This window comes from Fundulus heteroclitus, chromosome 3 (genome assembly GCF_011125445.2).
Source record: "Fundulus heteroclitus isolate FHET01 chromosome 3, MU-UCD_Fhet_4.1, whole genome shotgun sequence".
NCBI classification, from domain to species: Eukaryota; Metazoa; Chordata; class Actinopteri; order Cyprinodontiformes; family Fundulidae; genus Fundulus; species Fundulus heteroclitus.
The window spans coordinates 41150900-41165874 of record NC_046363.1 but is presented as its reverse complement, the minus strand read 5'-3'; the positions used below and the strand labels follow the sequence as shown (position 1 = coordinate 41165874).

Below are 14975 nucleotides of genomic sequence, written 5' to 3'. Positions count from 1 at the left end.
GCACAGCTTGGTAATATAGAGCAGCCGATTCTGGTGCACACCAGAGGAACAATGCTGGTTAGAACCAAAAATTACAACATCGGTCTGAATTTTTTTTAATTTGCGTGATACAAGCAGCCATCATCTACTGTGGTGAATTAAAGGCGGACTGATCTCATCACAAAGCTCCTTTAACTTCCTCCGTAGGGTACCAGTTGGTTAGATCTTAAAGATACTGCTCTCAGAAAACCAGTAACCCGGGAGGTTCTCGTCCTTACTCGGTAAATGCTAAATAGAAATCTTCAGCTGACTTTGGCTACGTTCACACTGCAGGTCTTGATGCCTGACGATTCAAGACAGATAACAAAGGGAGATGTGACAGAGCAGCGCACTGTTTGTGGAAGTAATGGTGAATATGATTGTTTTTAGAAATATTCAATAAAGTTTTGTTTTTAAAAAAAAGATATCAACAACGGTCTTTTATAGAGTACTAGCTGCTACTACTGTGTGTGGATGTGGAGTGAGAGACAGGAGAGTGACGTGAAAGACGGATAAATACGTATCTGAATTAGTAGCACATATGGAGGTGGCACAGATTTGATATTTTTTGGGTGAAAAGATAAGAATTGGGCTTTTCATACTGTCGTGAAAAAGACAGATATACGTTGCATATGGGCAAAAAGATCAGATTTGGGTCTCATTCCCCTGCAGGGTGAACGTAGCCTTTGATGGTCGTTCTCTACGCGTTTAGAGTTTCAGCTGGAACACCATCAGTCTCCAACAACCTTCAGCTGTGTACTTGACTGCCTTGTGCTTGCCCTTTCACATATTTCTCTAAATCAGCCATGGAAATTAAATTAATTATTGTGAGCTGCAAGCCTGACAAAAAGGACTGAGAAGACAAAGTTATCACAGAAACGTTGATGTTCGTTTATAATGAAACTCCACAGGCTCTGTTTCTTTATCTGAATGCAGTGCTGAAGTCAGTGTTTCCAATGAGATATCCAGTCGGAGGAGCTTTCTGATTGTGGAGGACCCAAAGATAACAAACAGCTGTCGGAGAAAGCCACAGTCAGACTTAATGCACAACAAGACTTCTGAGAGATCTGCCTTATAGCCAAAAGGAAATGGAAAGCATCCATGTGCTTACATCAGAGTCAAGGACATCTTTGTTTCTGTTTTGATCCGCTCAGGGACGCTTTACAGTGAAAAGAAAAGTCTTCAAGGAAGGCAAAGCTTGTTTTGTCGGTAGCTTAATCCTTACAAGTAACACATTTTAATATTATAACAATATTTGAATTATTTAATTATTAAACCCTAATGTTTAAGATGACAATCATATGCCAATTACAGGTCATCTCTGCATTTAAATCGTTCTATGTGCATTGTTTAAAACGTTGTTTGAACCATGCAAATCTGCCTGATACTATTTTATTAAAAATAGGAAGCCGGTTGAATTTATCCTTTCATTAAATGTTCTAATTATCCTTTTGTTTCCTGCAACTGCATCACCATCGTTTTCTAGAGTAAACCTACTTGTAGCTTTCAAGCTGGCGTGCGGACGACACGGTGAGGAAGCTGTCGGTTCTGGGATTGTAGGCCAGCGGACCGGGCAGCAGAAAGCCGGGAAGGAACCGACCAAAGGAGTAGCTGTCCTGCTCAAAGAACATCAGCATGCCGTCCATTGACTGGATGCACAAGGACTGGTGACCTGACGGAGAGAGGAGGCACAGGAGACGGGTTAAACTCCTGCTACCGTAGTGGGAAGGTCCAAACTTAGCAAAGACGGACTTTAAAAAAAAAAAAAAAAAAGCTTTTTATTATAAAGGATTTCTTCCTGGAGCACATTTTTATGCCAATCCTCTGTAGAAGGAGAAGCCTTTTGTTTTCACTGCCAAAATGATCATTAAAGGAGAGTATTTGGTTGATTCTTATGGGATCTATAAGATTATAAAAATCTAACTTGTACAATTCCTTTCATATATATTAATGTAGGTTAATTTCCTAAGCAGCAACCTATGTATGAAAAAAGATACAGGAATCATTAATATTTGTTTGAACCCTTTGTAAAAGACAACTAACGCAGAACCTTTTTAGCAAGTTCATTACATTTTTCTGTTTAATTTTCAAGCAGGAAGTAATCACGATTCAAAAATAGGCAAAACTCAGATATTCTCCATCACAGTTTCAGCAATAATTACTATAAACAAGCTGCTGTGTTTAGGATGCCTGTTAATGTGTTTAAACCACAAGCTTTTACCAGCATTTAGATTAAGAGTGCAGTTCTTTGCAACATGATTCATATCCCTTCAACTTTTCACATTGTGTCACATTATGACCACAAACGTCATTGTTTTACACAGAAATTGTAATGCATTATTACGAAGTGGAAGGAAATAATACTTTTTTACAACTGAAAGTCTGAAAAGTGTGGTTTCCACCTTTATTCTGATACTATAGTAAAACGTCCAGAGCAAACAACTGCCGTCAGAGGACATTTTATTAATATGTATGTAGTCAGAAATCCTGTAATTTAAAATACAAAATCTAAATATAACATTACATTCTTTAATTTAGCATACAGGGCCATCACAAAGCCTTGCTTTGTCTATACTTTATGTCATTAATCTAAAACAAATTTTCTATCTAAAAAACAAAACATACATAGACAGAGCAGCTCATGAAGACAGTAAAACATGTTTTCAGACATTTTTATGAATTCCTAATGAATAATAGGTACACACACATCAGCATGGCTTAATCTTTTGTTGAGGCAACTCTGGCAGTCTTTAATCCTCTGAAGTGTCTCTACGAGCTTAGGTCCATGTTCTGGCCAGGCCTCTGAAGAACATTATCCTGGCTTTGTGATTATGGTTACTGTCGTGCTGAAGGATAAATTGTTGCCTTAGTCTGAGCTCCAGAGAAACCTTTAGCAGGTGTTCTTGCTATAGGCAGCTAGTCACTCCATTCCTGACACAGAGCATCCTTCTCTCTGCAGAATTTAAGCAGCAGGATAGTCCAGTTAGCAGCTTTAGTTCACAGCATTGGATTTCTGCTTAGCTGACCATTAGGTTCTCTCTGACCAAGGTCGTTCTTCTATAGTTACTCAGAGGTCAGATCTATGGAGAGTCCTGGGCAATCTGGTACCTGGTCCTGAATGATGAGAACCTCAGGACGTTCAACACTGCTAAAGAAATATTTGTAGCCCTCCCCAGATTCGAATCCTGATCTAATCTCAGATCCCTTCGAGTTAATCGCTTGGTTTCCAGCGTTAAATGTGAGACGACTTATCAAACTGTGGGAAAAGTGAAGGGCTAAGGATACTTTCTGGAAGCCCTGAACAGGAGAGATGGGACAAAATAATTTATATTCTGCATAGCGGCTCCCCTGAAGTTTAAAGATTCTAGAGCCCGGAGCATTCCCTAAAAGTCCCAGGTGACGGTCCATTGTTCTGTTTTATTTCATATATATATATATATATATATATATATATATATATATATATATATATATATATATATATATATATATATATATATATATATATATATGTATGTGTGTGTGTGTGTATATATATTCCAGTGTTGTTCTGTGAGGTGTGCTCCCCCACCCTCAGGCCCTCTGGCTGAATCTGATATCTCCATTAACACCTCCACGGCGGCATACGCACACACAAACACGGCTGAGGCTAAGCGTAAACGTGTTCAGAAGAAATGACAGGATGGAGGTTTTTTTTTTTTTTTTTTTTACAAAGCCCTAACGCACAAAATACACCGACACGTGCACGGCCGTAAACCAGTGGAGCCACAGAGCTATAATTAGGCCTCAAAGCTCTATTAAAAGTCACGCTGCCATCAACTACAGGTCAGGAGGACAACCACACACACACACACACACACACACACACACATACACACGCCCAGACAAACGCACACCTAATATCCATCACCGAGGGTTTAGAGAGAAAAAGGGTTCACACACTTACGCGCCTATTCTATGCAAACAAGTGAGAGTGTGTCAGCGATGAGACGTCTGCCAGGGCGGCCGTTAGCACACAGGGACACGGCCTAGAGGGAAGGCCTGCACGCTCGCATATTTACCTATTAATGAGTGTCGGTGTGTGCATTTCAAACATTTACAAAACACGTACATATAGGGAGAAAAAAAGAAAAAAAAAAGAAAGAGTATGACATGCCAGTCTCAAATATCTGCTGTCTGGGTACTTCTAATGCGGAAAATGTGTGGAAACCTACAGGCCTAAGCCAACTGTGGCGCTGACAGTGTCTGTCAGCGCTGGGGTTGTGTGTTATTTCTAATCATATCCCCACTGTAATTGTAACCATTTACATCAAATCAAGTTTATTTGAATAAAAAGTAAAAGCCACCCACTGTTTCAAACAACAAAACTAGGTTTCACGTCTGAAGTCCAGTTTTTGTGCGTTCTGTTCCTGGGAGTGATAATATTTAATAGTTTGGAAAACACACCGAGTATCAAGGAATAGCAAGAATTAAAACTGCTAAATTCTCTATATAATATATATCATTAATGTTATGCAGTTTGTAATATTACCTGTTAAATACTGAAGATTATGTTGAATATGTTAGAGAAATGGGCTTTGAAACTTCTTAATAATATTTGGGGATTCCTTGAGGAAAGTTTAAATAATAAAATCATAAAATAAATTCAGTGTTTAGTATCTATATGTACTTAGTAGTAGGAGACAATATAAATGCACAAAACATGCATACAAAATAATAACCAAACTCATAATATGGAACAATGTGTAAAACCACAACTAAAAAATATTTACATATCAAGCTGCAAATTCTTCTCCATCCTCTTTAAACTAGAGCTGCATAATACTGATAATAAAAGACCAGCTAGATATATTATTAGCAAGCAGTTTAAATGAATGGCGCCTGAAATGTATTATCCAACCAAACATGGCATCCAACTTTGCAACTTCAATAATGCAGACACTTAAAATCAAATACCTGCTGTGATTTAATGTGTAGAATTTGAAATATGTGTTAAGGACATAATGAAATAACGTTCCATATGACGTCAAAAACAGGCAACACCAAAAGCATAAAATCAAATGTTACTACGGTCTACAAGTCCACGTTACATCGGGGCCTTTTTTAAAAAAATACCAGATGTGAGCAGCAAACCAGAATAGGTCACAGGGAGAACGAGCTCTTCCTCCCAGACAAGAACCTCACTGATTTATAAGGTGTCAGGTGTTAGAAAACAGCAAAAGAACAACATGCACTCAGCTCGACACAGCCCGGGTCCCGTCAGTGAGACAAACGGCGGACGTCGGTGCCGCGATATCAAGTGTGCACATGTACCCGGCGCGAAGGGCACCGCAGCTCAGGCCCATTGGAGGAAGCAGGTCCGTATTAGCATGATTGAGAAGAAACGTTAAACTGAGCAGCCAACAAAGAACAGAGGCTGGCTGCACGCCTCACCTCTGAGTGTGAGAACACGCCGTCTGTGCGTGTCAGCGGGTATGCCCGTGCCTTTTTGGTTTTTGTGCACGTGTCTCTGCGTCTGTGTGTGTGTGCTGATGAACTATGCTTGTAAAGACCAGTTTGTCGTTTGGGTCTGAGTGTGTGCGGCCTGAGTGTGACCCATACCCAGAGGCAGCTCAGTCATTAGAGCTGCATTAGTGCAGAGCTGCTATTACAGTGCCTACAGCACTGCTAAATGGACCGCCACACACACACACACACACACACACACACACACACACACACACACACACACACACACACACACACACACACACACACACACACACACACACACACACACACACGTTTAGGAGCAGACACGTCTTGTAAAAACATTCCCACGCATACCAACTTCTGCGTATTAAAGCACACAATTTGAACACACCATCACACAAACGACATTCATGGACACCGGATTGCTCTGGCCCTCGTCGTCTGCTCCCGTTTAATCATCAGTGTTTGCAATTTAACCATTTTTTTAGAAAAAGAATAGTTAGGCAACAACTTCTTGTTTAGTCATATATCTTGTGTTTTGGCGCCCCTTTTGAATTCCTGCTCAGAATATTTACAACCAAACGGGGGACATCAGAACATTAAACTAGAATAAAGCTCTGTTCATGAGGCTTCCTGCACCAATTCACTGAAACTGAATTTATACTAATGCAGCAGAACTGGAAGCTCTGCAGAAAGGGAATCCCCCTTCAAGGAGCAACACAACATCCCATTCATTCAAGACAGCGTGGGTCAGGACTTGAACTTCTGAGGCTTCACTGCCATCTAGTGGAGAACCGACGCACAGCAGGAAGGCAGAGGAGGGCGATTTATGAAAGGAGACCGTGTAGTTTATTCTCTTCTTGTGTGCATCACTATCAATTTAAGTGATTATCGGAAGAGTTATAACAGATTATTTCAGTTAATTTTTACTTAGAGGCAACAATTCCTGTAAGTAGGGACCTCTTCTATCTTTAAATTATCTTAAAGTTGCATTTAGATGAATTTAGTCTGGTTAAAGCCTTGGAAATCTGGGCTCCGTGCCTGGAAGGGCAAACGCACGGCATGCGTACAAAAGCTTAATTTTGTGTGAGACCTCAGTTGACATCTTCAAGACCAGCACCTCGGTGTGGTCATACCAGCGAAATCGGTGCGGACAAAGTCACATTCATTCCGAACGTGGCGTGCACCGCGCACGTGATGTGAGTAAGTGCTGAGGTATTGGTTTTAATGAGGCCACTATCAATCAAATACACGCTTACACACGCGCACACGCCCAGACTCTCCAAACACCAAGTGAATGACGGGCTCATCGTGCCAGGCCGCAGTGTCTGGCAACCGCTTCATTCACACACACACACACACACACACACACACACCTCGACAATACGGCCTTTATTTAAAAAGGTCATTCTCTGTACTTTAAAGGGGGTTCCCTGTGCGTCTCTGTGCACGTGCAGGTCTGTGTGGGCGTGTTGTTCTTGGACACTGACGAACACAGGGCTTTCCCCTACTTGTTTTTTCCAAGAGGCTCGTGAACTAAAGCAGGAGCGGATACATGTGCTCTCCTTAGCTCACCGCACACAGCTTTAGGTTTTCATGCCTTTGTCGGCGTGACTCTTACAGAAAGATCCACAGAACAGCGCACGCTTGTTCCAAAGGTATTCACACCCCTTGAACACTTGCACATTGTGTCACCTAAAAACCAAAAAAAAAGAATTGTATACCTATAATTTTTTAATTATTTCTTAACATTTACAGCTACGGCTCTTTTGGGTTATGTCGCTAACAGGTTTTGCCCATTTTTCTTCACAAAATACAGTAATACTCAATAAATTAGAATATGGGTTACAATGCAATTAAATTGTCAGATTAAAAGTACCTTTTGAATATTAACAACCATACTAAACATTGTTTTCATTACGCTCACATTTCTGTATTAAAAACCTACTTTTGTATGGATTTAATGTAATATTCTAATCTTAAACATTATGTTTTTGCTTGTAGGTAAGGAAAAACATCATTATTATTAATAGAAGTATGGGCTTTAAAACAGTAATCATTCTATATAATATGTTGACCTTGGTTAATCGGGTCACTATAACAAATTCACTTTTTGATAATATTGTAATTTATTGAATATGACTGTAGCTCATGCGCAGTCAGATTGGACCTCTGTGAATATCTAATTTCAAGTCTTTCCACAGAATTTATCTGCTTTTACGTCTGGACGTAGAGCCGGTCTGGTTTTATGTGGCCTTGTCTCGAGTGAACAGTTGCTTTTTTTTTTTTCCTTATACATATTTGGCTTCATCCATTTCCCCATAACTGCAGTCAGTTCCCCTGAAGGAAAGCATTCCCACAGCATGACAACTCCGTCACTATGTTTTATCCTGGGGATGTTGTGCTCAGGGTGATTTACAGTCTTAGTTTTCTATCATACAAAGAATTTTGCATGCAAGCTCCATTTTGGTCTCATCTGAGCAAAACACCTCCCTCCAACTCTTGGCTCTGTCCCCCTACATGGCTTGTGGCAAACTGCAATTTCTTATGGCTTTCTTCTTGCCACTCTTCCATTAAGGCGAGATTTGTTTTGACATTTAGTTGTTTCGTCAACAGATTCTTCAAGATAAGCTGTAGTTCATCCAGAGCTGCCATGAACCTCTCGGCTGCTTGTCAGCCTGTCAGTTTGGACGGAAGGCCATGTCTCAGTAGATCCGTGTTTCTGTCCGATTGTTTACACTTTTAAAGGATTGCTTGCTCAGCGCTCCATTAGATGTTCAAAGCTTGGGATCATTTTTAACATCTTGCCCAACTTTAGTTTTATCTCAGACCTGTCTGGTGTGGTTTGTAGTCTTTATAAAATCAGATAATTAGATATTCTACCCTCTAAATAAGATGATGGAGATGAGTTGTTCCAATTTTAAGAGCAAAAATCTTATTCCATTGGCAAATCATCTTATTTACGTGCTCAAATCAAGGACAAATACACTAATTTCAACGTAATTAGACTTGTTTTTTGTTTTGTTTTTGCAGTGTAATGAGATTAAATTATATACAGACAGACTTTATATATTAATTAGGTGACTTCTGAAGGTAACTGGTTGTAGCGCTGGCTTTTCTCCAAGGAAGTCAGAATAAAAGAGGCTGAGAAGATTTCGATGCAACAATTTTCAGATTGTTATAAGTAAAAGGTTTCAGTCGTCGGTTTCCTTCCACCTAATAATAATGGATGACTTTGGGTTACCTGTCACATAAAATAGAGATAAAATGCAACTTTATATGAATGCAAAAGCATTCAGATGAAGGTGTATAAATGCTTTTGCAGGACACATTGTTGCATAGTTGTATTCAAACATCTCTACCAAATCCTAACTAATTGCTAAATACGAGCACAGACCTAATTCTAGCATAAATCATCAGGTTTAATTTAAAGGCATGAGAACAAATCAAATTTAGACAAGAAAAAGAAAACATTTTTTTCTAGTTGTTTGAAATTTATATTGGTTTTCATAAAAATCGGTGTGGAAAAGTTTTGGGTAAAGTATTTGGTATGTAAAGACGTCTATTCTCTGGCAAACGGAATCATTTCAGAGCATCTTAATATTTAGCGTTATTAAAAAAAAATCAGCGATTAGCCTCAATGACAAAACAGCTCGTAACCTGCAAACCTTCCTCAGAAAACAACTATAAGCCAAATGGAAACCACACAGATCAAACGATTACCTGTGACTCCTCCAAACGTGCCGTATGTCATGTTGCAGGCTGTTCTTTGCAGGTTATGCTCATAGACTAACTTCAGCTGGTACTGATCTCCGTGTTCCACATTCCCCGCAGTACCTGAGCAACAAAGAAGGAGCATTCACAAAAAAAAATCCTGCCTACCAAACATGGATAGTGAAAAGTGTATGAATATTTTTTGTTTGTCGATGTGCTGTAGGCGCTTGTTACCTGTCACAGAGTAAACAGACAGCTTCCTTGGGTGAAGAACAGCAAGATGGAGGAGCTCTGAACACCTGGAAAACAAAATACACCACAAAAATGTATTTTTTGGAGTCAAACGTTTGTTTTTTTTAACACGAAAACCAAAAATTTAAATATGTTCATCGGTGTTTTGACTTTAATACGGTAGAATTGAATGTGTTTCGTGTGAGTTTAGTCGGCTGGATTCAAACTAAACGGTTCCAGCTAGCTGTAAGTTGTATAAGAGGTCTCTAACAATAGGCACAGACATGCATGCCCTGCAGTTTGTCCTCAGATATTCCAGAAAGGCAGATGCTTCCTGCCACTGTGGTAAAACTCATGTTTTCAGCCTCAGGCTGGAATCCAGACTTATTTTAACATCCACTAGTAAAATAATTACTTTAACAGCTGGTCCATTCTGTTTTAAACACTGCTTATAGTTGTGTGGTAGGTGATATTCCACTGAAGTTAATCCTAGATTTTTATATAGTTCACCACAAAACCACAGAGAAGTCCTCGTTTTGAACTCGGCAAAGTAAAAGCAGCTTTCCTGACGTTCAATAACTCTTTATTTCTCTTTATTTGTTTTGCATGCGGGGCAACGAGGAAGTAAAAACTGGATCCCAACCCTTAAAGGTTGAGCTTGTCGTTGCCGGAACAAAACATTTTACCATCTGCCCACCTCGGCCTGACTTCTTCAGCATTCCTCAAGGACGACCTCCAAAACGCCCTGCTGTCCCCAAAGAGTGTTGTCCCAAAGAAACCACATGTTGGAAAAAAAATGTTCCAAACAGACCGATTTCATGGATTGTGCCCCGAATGTGATGATGTGGGAAGCCTTCAGTATAAACCGCAGCTTTTCCAAGAATTTTTTTTTTCTGAATAGCTTAAAAAAACGCCACGGGAGGTACTAGTATCTAAAATAAAGGTAAAACAGGGAAGCAAGCTGGCAGTTATGTATTTAATTTGACTGAATACATACAAAATTTACAATGGCAAACAACTCTGACATGTAAAAAGCAGTGGATATCTACGTTTAGCCAAAATATATGTCTAGAAAGTGTATGCATTCATTCCAGTAGTACCACTATCTGGATTTTATAACAATAAATGTGACACCGAGGCCTATTTTTCTGAGCCAGTCTTAAAAATGGCACAGACACGACAAGCATATGCGTGTTTATTTTCAGAACTCAGGAAGCGGCTGCAGGAAAATGGCTTTTCACTTAAACGTAGCCATATTTACAGTCGGAGCAATAGCTTAAAAGTTTACAACTTTGGGAACGCTGATAAATAAGGCAGGAAGAGGAGCCGCCGTACGGGGTGGCCAGAATTGTAAGGGAGGTAAAATACATTTCCAGCGCCCAGAGTTAGAAAGCCACAGGAAAAAGAAGCCATTTGAGGTCACACGGTAGTGACCCTTCGTTAGCGGGATGAAACCAAGATCAAGCTTTTCTGCAGTAAACTCAATGGTTGGCTTTGGTAATTAAAGCATAAAAATATGGAAATGCACCTTAAGCCCGCTTTTGCGTATCAACCAGTTTATTTTTTAAAGCACTTTACATACAGCCAAGTGCAACACAAAGTGCTTTTCACTTACTAAGACATAAAGAAAACCATTTGAAACTCACATTAAAAAGAATTAAACAAAGTAAACAGACAAAACAAATTGTAACAATATTGACTCATTAGTAAGACGATGAAAAATTAAAAGCATGTAGTGGGATATGTGACGTGTGAGGCTGTTTCTTTTTCAGGGGTCCTAGGGAACCCTGTTAGAGTGCAGGGCATCATGATAACAGGACATTTTACATAAAATCAGGTGGCTTTTGTCAAAAACTGAAAACTGGTTATTATTAGATCTTTCAGCAGGATAATGATCCGACACATATGGCCAAACCATCGCAGGAATAGTTCCCCTGGCACAAAGTCAACCTTTTTTCCATTAATGCAGAACCTGGAGGATGAGCTGAGGGAAAGAGATCATAAGAGGAGATCCAGGAATTTGGACAATTAGCAAAGAGTGTGCAACAAAAGGAACGTTTGTTTCTGCTTTTATGAAAATCTGCTTTAATTTCTGGGTTTCATTTCACTTTTCTCATTCATCTCCACCGGACAATTAGGCATGGAGCTGCATTGCTTTCTAAAAGTAATAAAAGAACCTGAAACCAAACAAATCTTAATTACTGATCTTCAGGAAAGTGATAAACACTGATAACTGATTTTCCATGTAAACATCTGACAAAAATGGCACTAAAGCAGCAAAGTTTATGAAAGACAACATTGATGCCAAATACTCACGAGACAAACTTGCCAACTTCAACCTGGATGATGGCGTTTTGAAGCTGAACTTCAAGGAGCTGGGCGTCAGCCGGGCTGCTATCACTCAGCTTATTGGCATTAGGGGAGAATATCCGCAGCATCCCCATGTAGCTGCCCACAACCACCTTGTCTGTAAAATATTGAATCACAAAGGAGGGAACAGGAAATCACTACTCACTATATTTAGCCAGGCTTTTATATGGTGACTCTGGAGGGACTGAACACACCACTCCAGCTCTGAAACACGGCAGTGGCCGAATTATGCTGTGGATACACTTTGACAGGGGCAGGGAGGCTGGTCAGGGTTTACTGGGAAATGGATAGTGTTAAATGCACGTCAATACTGGAAAAGAAACATGTTAGAGGCTGAAAAGACTTGGACGAAGGGCAAAAACCATGAACCAGAGCTACGTCAGATTAAAATCAAAGCATATTCATGAGTTACAAAGACCCAGTCCAAGTCCAAGCAAAAACCGAGTTAAGAAACAACTTAGATGCTCTTTGTCCAATTTGACTAACCTCGACCTATTTGCTAAAGAAAAAAGTGCCAAAATGTCCATCTCTAAAAATGCAAAGCTGGTAGAAACATACCCGGAGGACTTGAAGCGGTAATTAGAACAAAACGTGGAGCTGACAAAGTGCTGAATACAAACTTTATTTATTTTAAATAATTCAGTGTATCATTTTTCTTCCACTTTGTAATTATTTACCACTTTGTGTCAGTCTGTCATCTAAAACCCCAATGAAACTCATAGAAGTTCCCATTTCTAAAGTAACAAAATGTGGAAAAGTGAATACGTATACAAGATACTTTATAAAAATGTCAAATAATGTGACTTTGAAGGGATATTATCAAAAAAGGGAAACCCAGAGACATCTTACAGCATATAACCTGAACAGAGGTATATTTTTTTGCCGTTTTCTCTCCGTCGGTACGCTCTAACGAGGCTGCTGTGAGGAAAAGGTTCGTCACGACAAACTGACCATGGCCTGTGCCGCTGTTGTCCACGTCTCCGACACACAGGCATCCCAGGTCAAATTCCTCCCCCTCACCGAGAGCTGCTGACCACCAGTCACGGGCTTTAAAAAGAGACATGGCGCCTCCAACTGGACAGAGAGGAAAACAGAGGGGGGGGATCTTGATAGCTGCATAAGAGAAGCAAGCATCTGTCTGTAAAACGCAGGTCAAAAGGATTAAAGATTAAAAATAAAACCTTAACACAAGAAACAATGTATAATATGGCATTTAGGAATAAGCAATTGAACAAAATTATTTTTAATCTTTGCCTGAAACATATATTACAGTATATAACTTTGGAGATCTGTCCACCAAGGGGAAAACTCCAGCTATTCCCATGACCTAAGCATGGAGCGAGAAGCAGATCGAAGAGGCGACTTGGTGGGGGAAGCAGCTTTTCTACTTGATAAGTGCTGAGCAGGTGGAACAGGCCGTTAATCCAGAGAGGAAGAATCCCTCCTATCTTCAGCACGCTGACCTTAAAGCCTGAGTGGGCTGTACAGCAGAATACCTGCAAGGACCTTTAAACATTTTATTTTCATTTTAACATCTAAACTTTAGTTTGCTGCTGAAATCAAACAACCGACTTGGTAGTAAAAACACAAGCAGTAAATGAAAAAGCAAAATGTTCATAATATTTAAAAGTTGGAACCAGATATACATAAATAATCCTGTTTTTTCCCCCTCTATTTGTAAAAGCAAAAAAAAAAAAAAATCAAAACTAGCCATGCTAATAGATCTATTCAGCAGGTCAGACAAAAAATACATGTTCATTCAACCATGTTGTGGCTGTTTTTGTTGTCTGCATGAGGATAAACTTGTTTTTACTTTATATACGTCTTAAATACCCGCAAAGAACCCTGCAAACAATATTTAAATTGCAGTAATCAATCGACGCTTTACATTTTTGTTAAAAAAAGGTCAACTTCAGACGAAAGCAACAGTTTAGAACTACTCTCAGGTTCAAGAAGCCCATAACAACAAAAGTGGGGATTTATTTTCATTCACAGAATGTTTCTTGCATAAGAAACGCCATTTTTTTTCTACGCGTAAAAACTGTAAAATAAAAAAAAATAAAAAACACCGAGCGACACACATTCAGGGCCCGTTTTAATTCTTCAACAACTCAGAGCAGGACGCTGTCCACCTGCACGGAAGCTAACGTCAAGCCGGACTGATTTAACTTTAGCTTAGCTGCGGCTAATTAGCTCCTCATCCAAGTTCCCTGCCGGTAAGCTAACGGGTCAGGAGGAGTATGGCGGCTCTAACCGGCCGGTGACCAGCAGCAGGCAGGGCGGTTCCCCGGTTTTCTCACCTGTACACAAGCGTCGCTCCTCGTTTGCTACTCCTGGTTCACGCAAACATCTTATTTCTCATCTTCTCGCTTGGTGCCGTCGCCTTGTTGTCATGACAGTGACGCTCAACGGAGAAGCAGGGTTAGGGCGCATGCGCGAGAACCGATGGGCGCATGGGAAAGTGAGTTTTTGCTGTTATTCTTTGCTTGAAAACTTAATTTAATAAATCCAGTTAAGTAAGACTAAATTAACTATATACTAAGAATTAATTTGCATAATCTCAGATGATTATTTAGTCCAAATCTACTGCGTTTCATTTAAATGTTTTATACTAATTTAAGTTGTAAAAAAAAATATTTATCCAAAATAGAAATAAAGTAAATAAACATTTTCCTTCATAGTGCCACAGAGGGGCAATATGTCTCTGCGTTAAACCCAAGGGAGCAGCATGCTGCATGGGGAGCAACCTGTGGTCGAAGGGTCTTGCTCAGGGACCCAGAGTGCAAGAATGAGTTTCAAACCAGCAACCTTTGCAGCTTCTCCAAGACGTAAACACCCAGCTCCCTAACCACAAGGTGCTGTTTAGCGTGTAAACAGTAAAACTATATTGTGGCATTTGCACACAAAGGTAAAAAAACAAAACTAAAAAAAAAAGAAAAATATTTTAAGATTTAAATTAGAATACCTAGTTTGAATAAATGGAACAACAACACTACTCTATCACAAGTTTCACCCCCCAGAACACAATGCTACAGAGCCCTCCATATTGAATGGCGACTCAGGTAAAGATATGTAAAAAGTGCTCAAATAAATATTTTTACCGCATTAGCAACAATCTCACATTGGAATTTCTTTTAATCCAATGTTAAAAGGTTTCTTGTTAGGAATTA

At 39.7% G+C, this 14975-nt stretch overlaps 2 protein-coding genes across 5 annotated transcripts in view; one reads left to right on the top strand and one right to left on the bottom strand.

The window, feature by feature from the left end:
* Nucleotides 1-14238, bottom strand: part of bbs9 (Bardet-Biedl syndrome 9) — a 200519-nt gene extending 186281 nt beyond the window's left edge. For 3 of the 4 annotated variants that reach the window (XM_012854125.3, XM_012854127.3, XM_036135403.1), the window contains exons 1-6: nt 14106-14238; nt 12757-12879; nt 11752-11902; nt 9439-9503; nt 9214-9327; nt 1516-1690 (exon numbers count right to left, since the gene is read on the bottom strand). In XM_012854125.3, coding sequence (XP_012709579.2) covers nt 1516-1690; nt 9214-9327; nt 9439-9503; nt 11752-11902; nt 12757-12868 — 617 coding nt within the window. In that variant the 5' untranslated portion in view covers nt 12869-12879; nt 14106-14238. Of the gene's footprint in view, nt 1-1515; nt 1691-9213; nt 9328-9438; nt 9504-11751; nt 11903-12756; nt 12919-14105 lie in introns of all 4 variants that reach the window. The other variant, XM_036135401.1, reaches the window with a different exon arrangement.
* The window catches only part of LOC105922701 (C-type lectin domain family 10 member A), a 512726-nt gene that overhangs the window by 419677 nt on the left and 78074 nt on the right, over nt 1-14975 (top strand). The gene's annotated exons all lie outside the window — the stretch shown is intronic.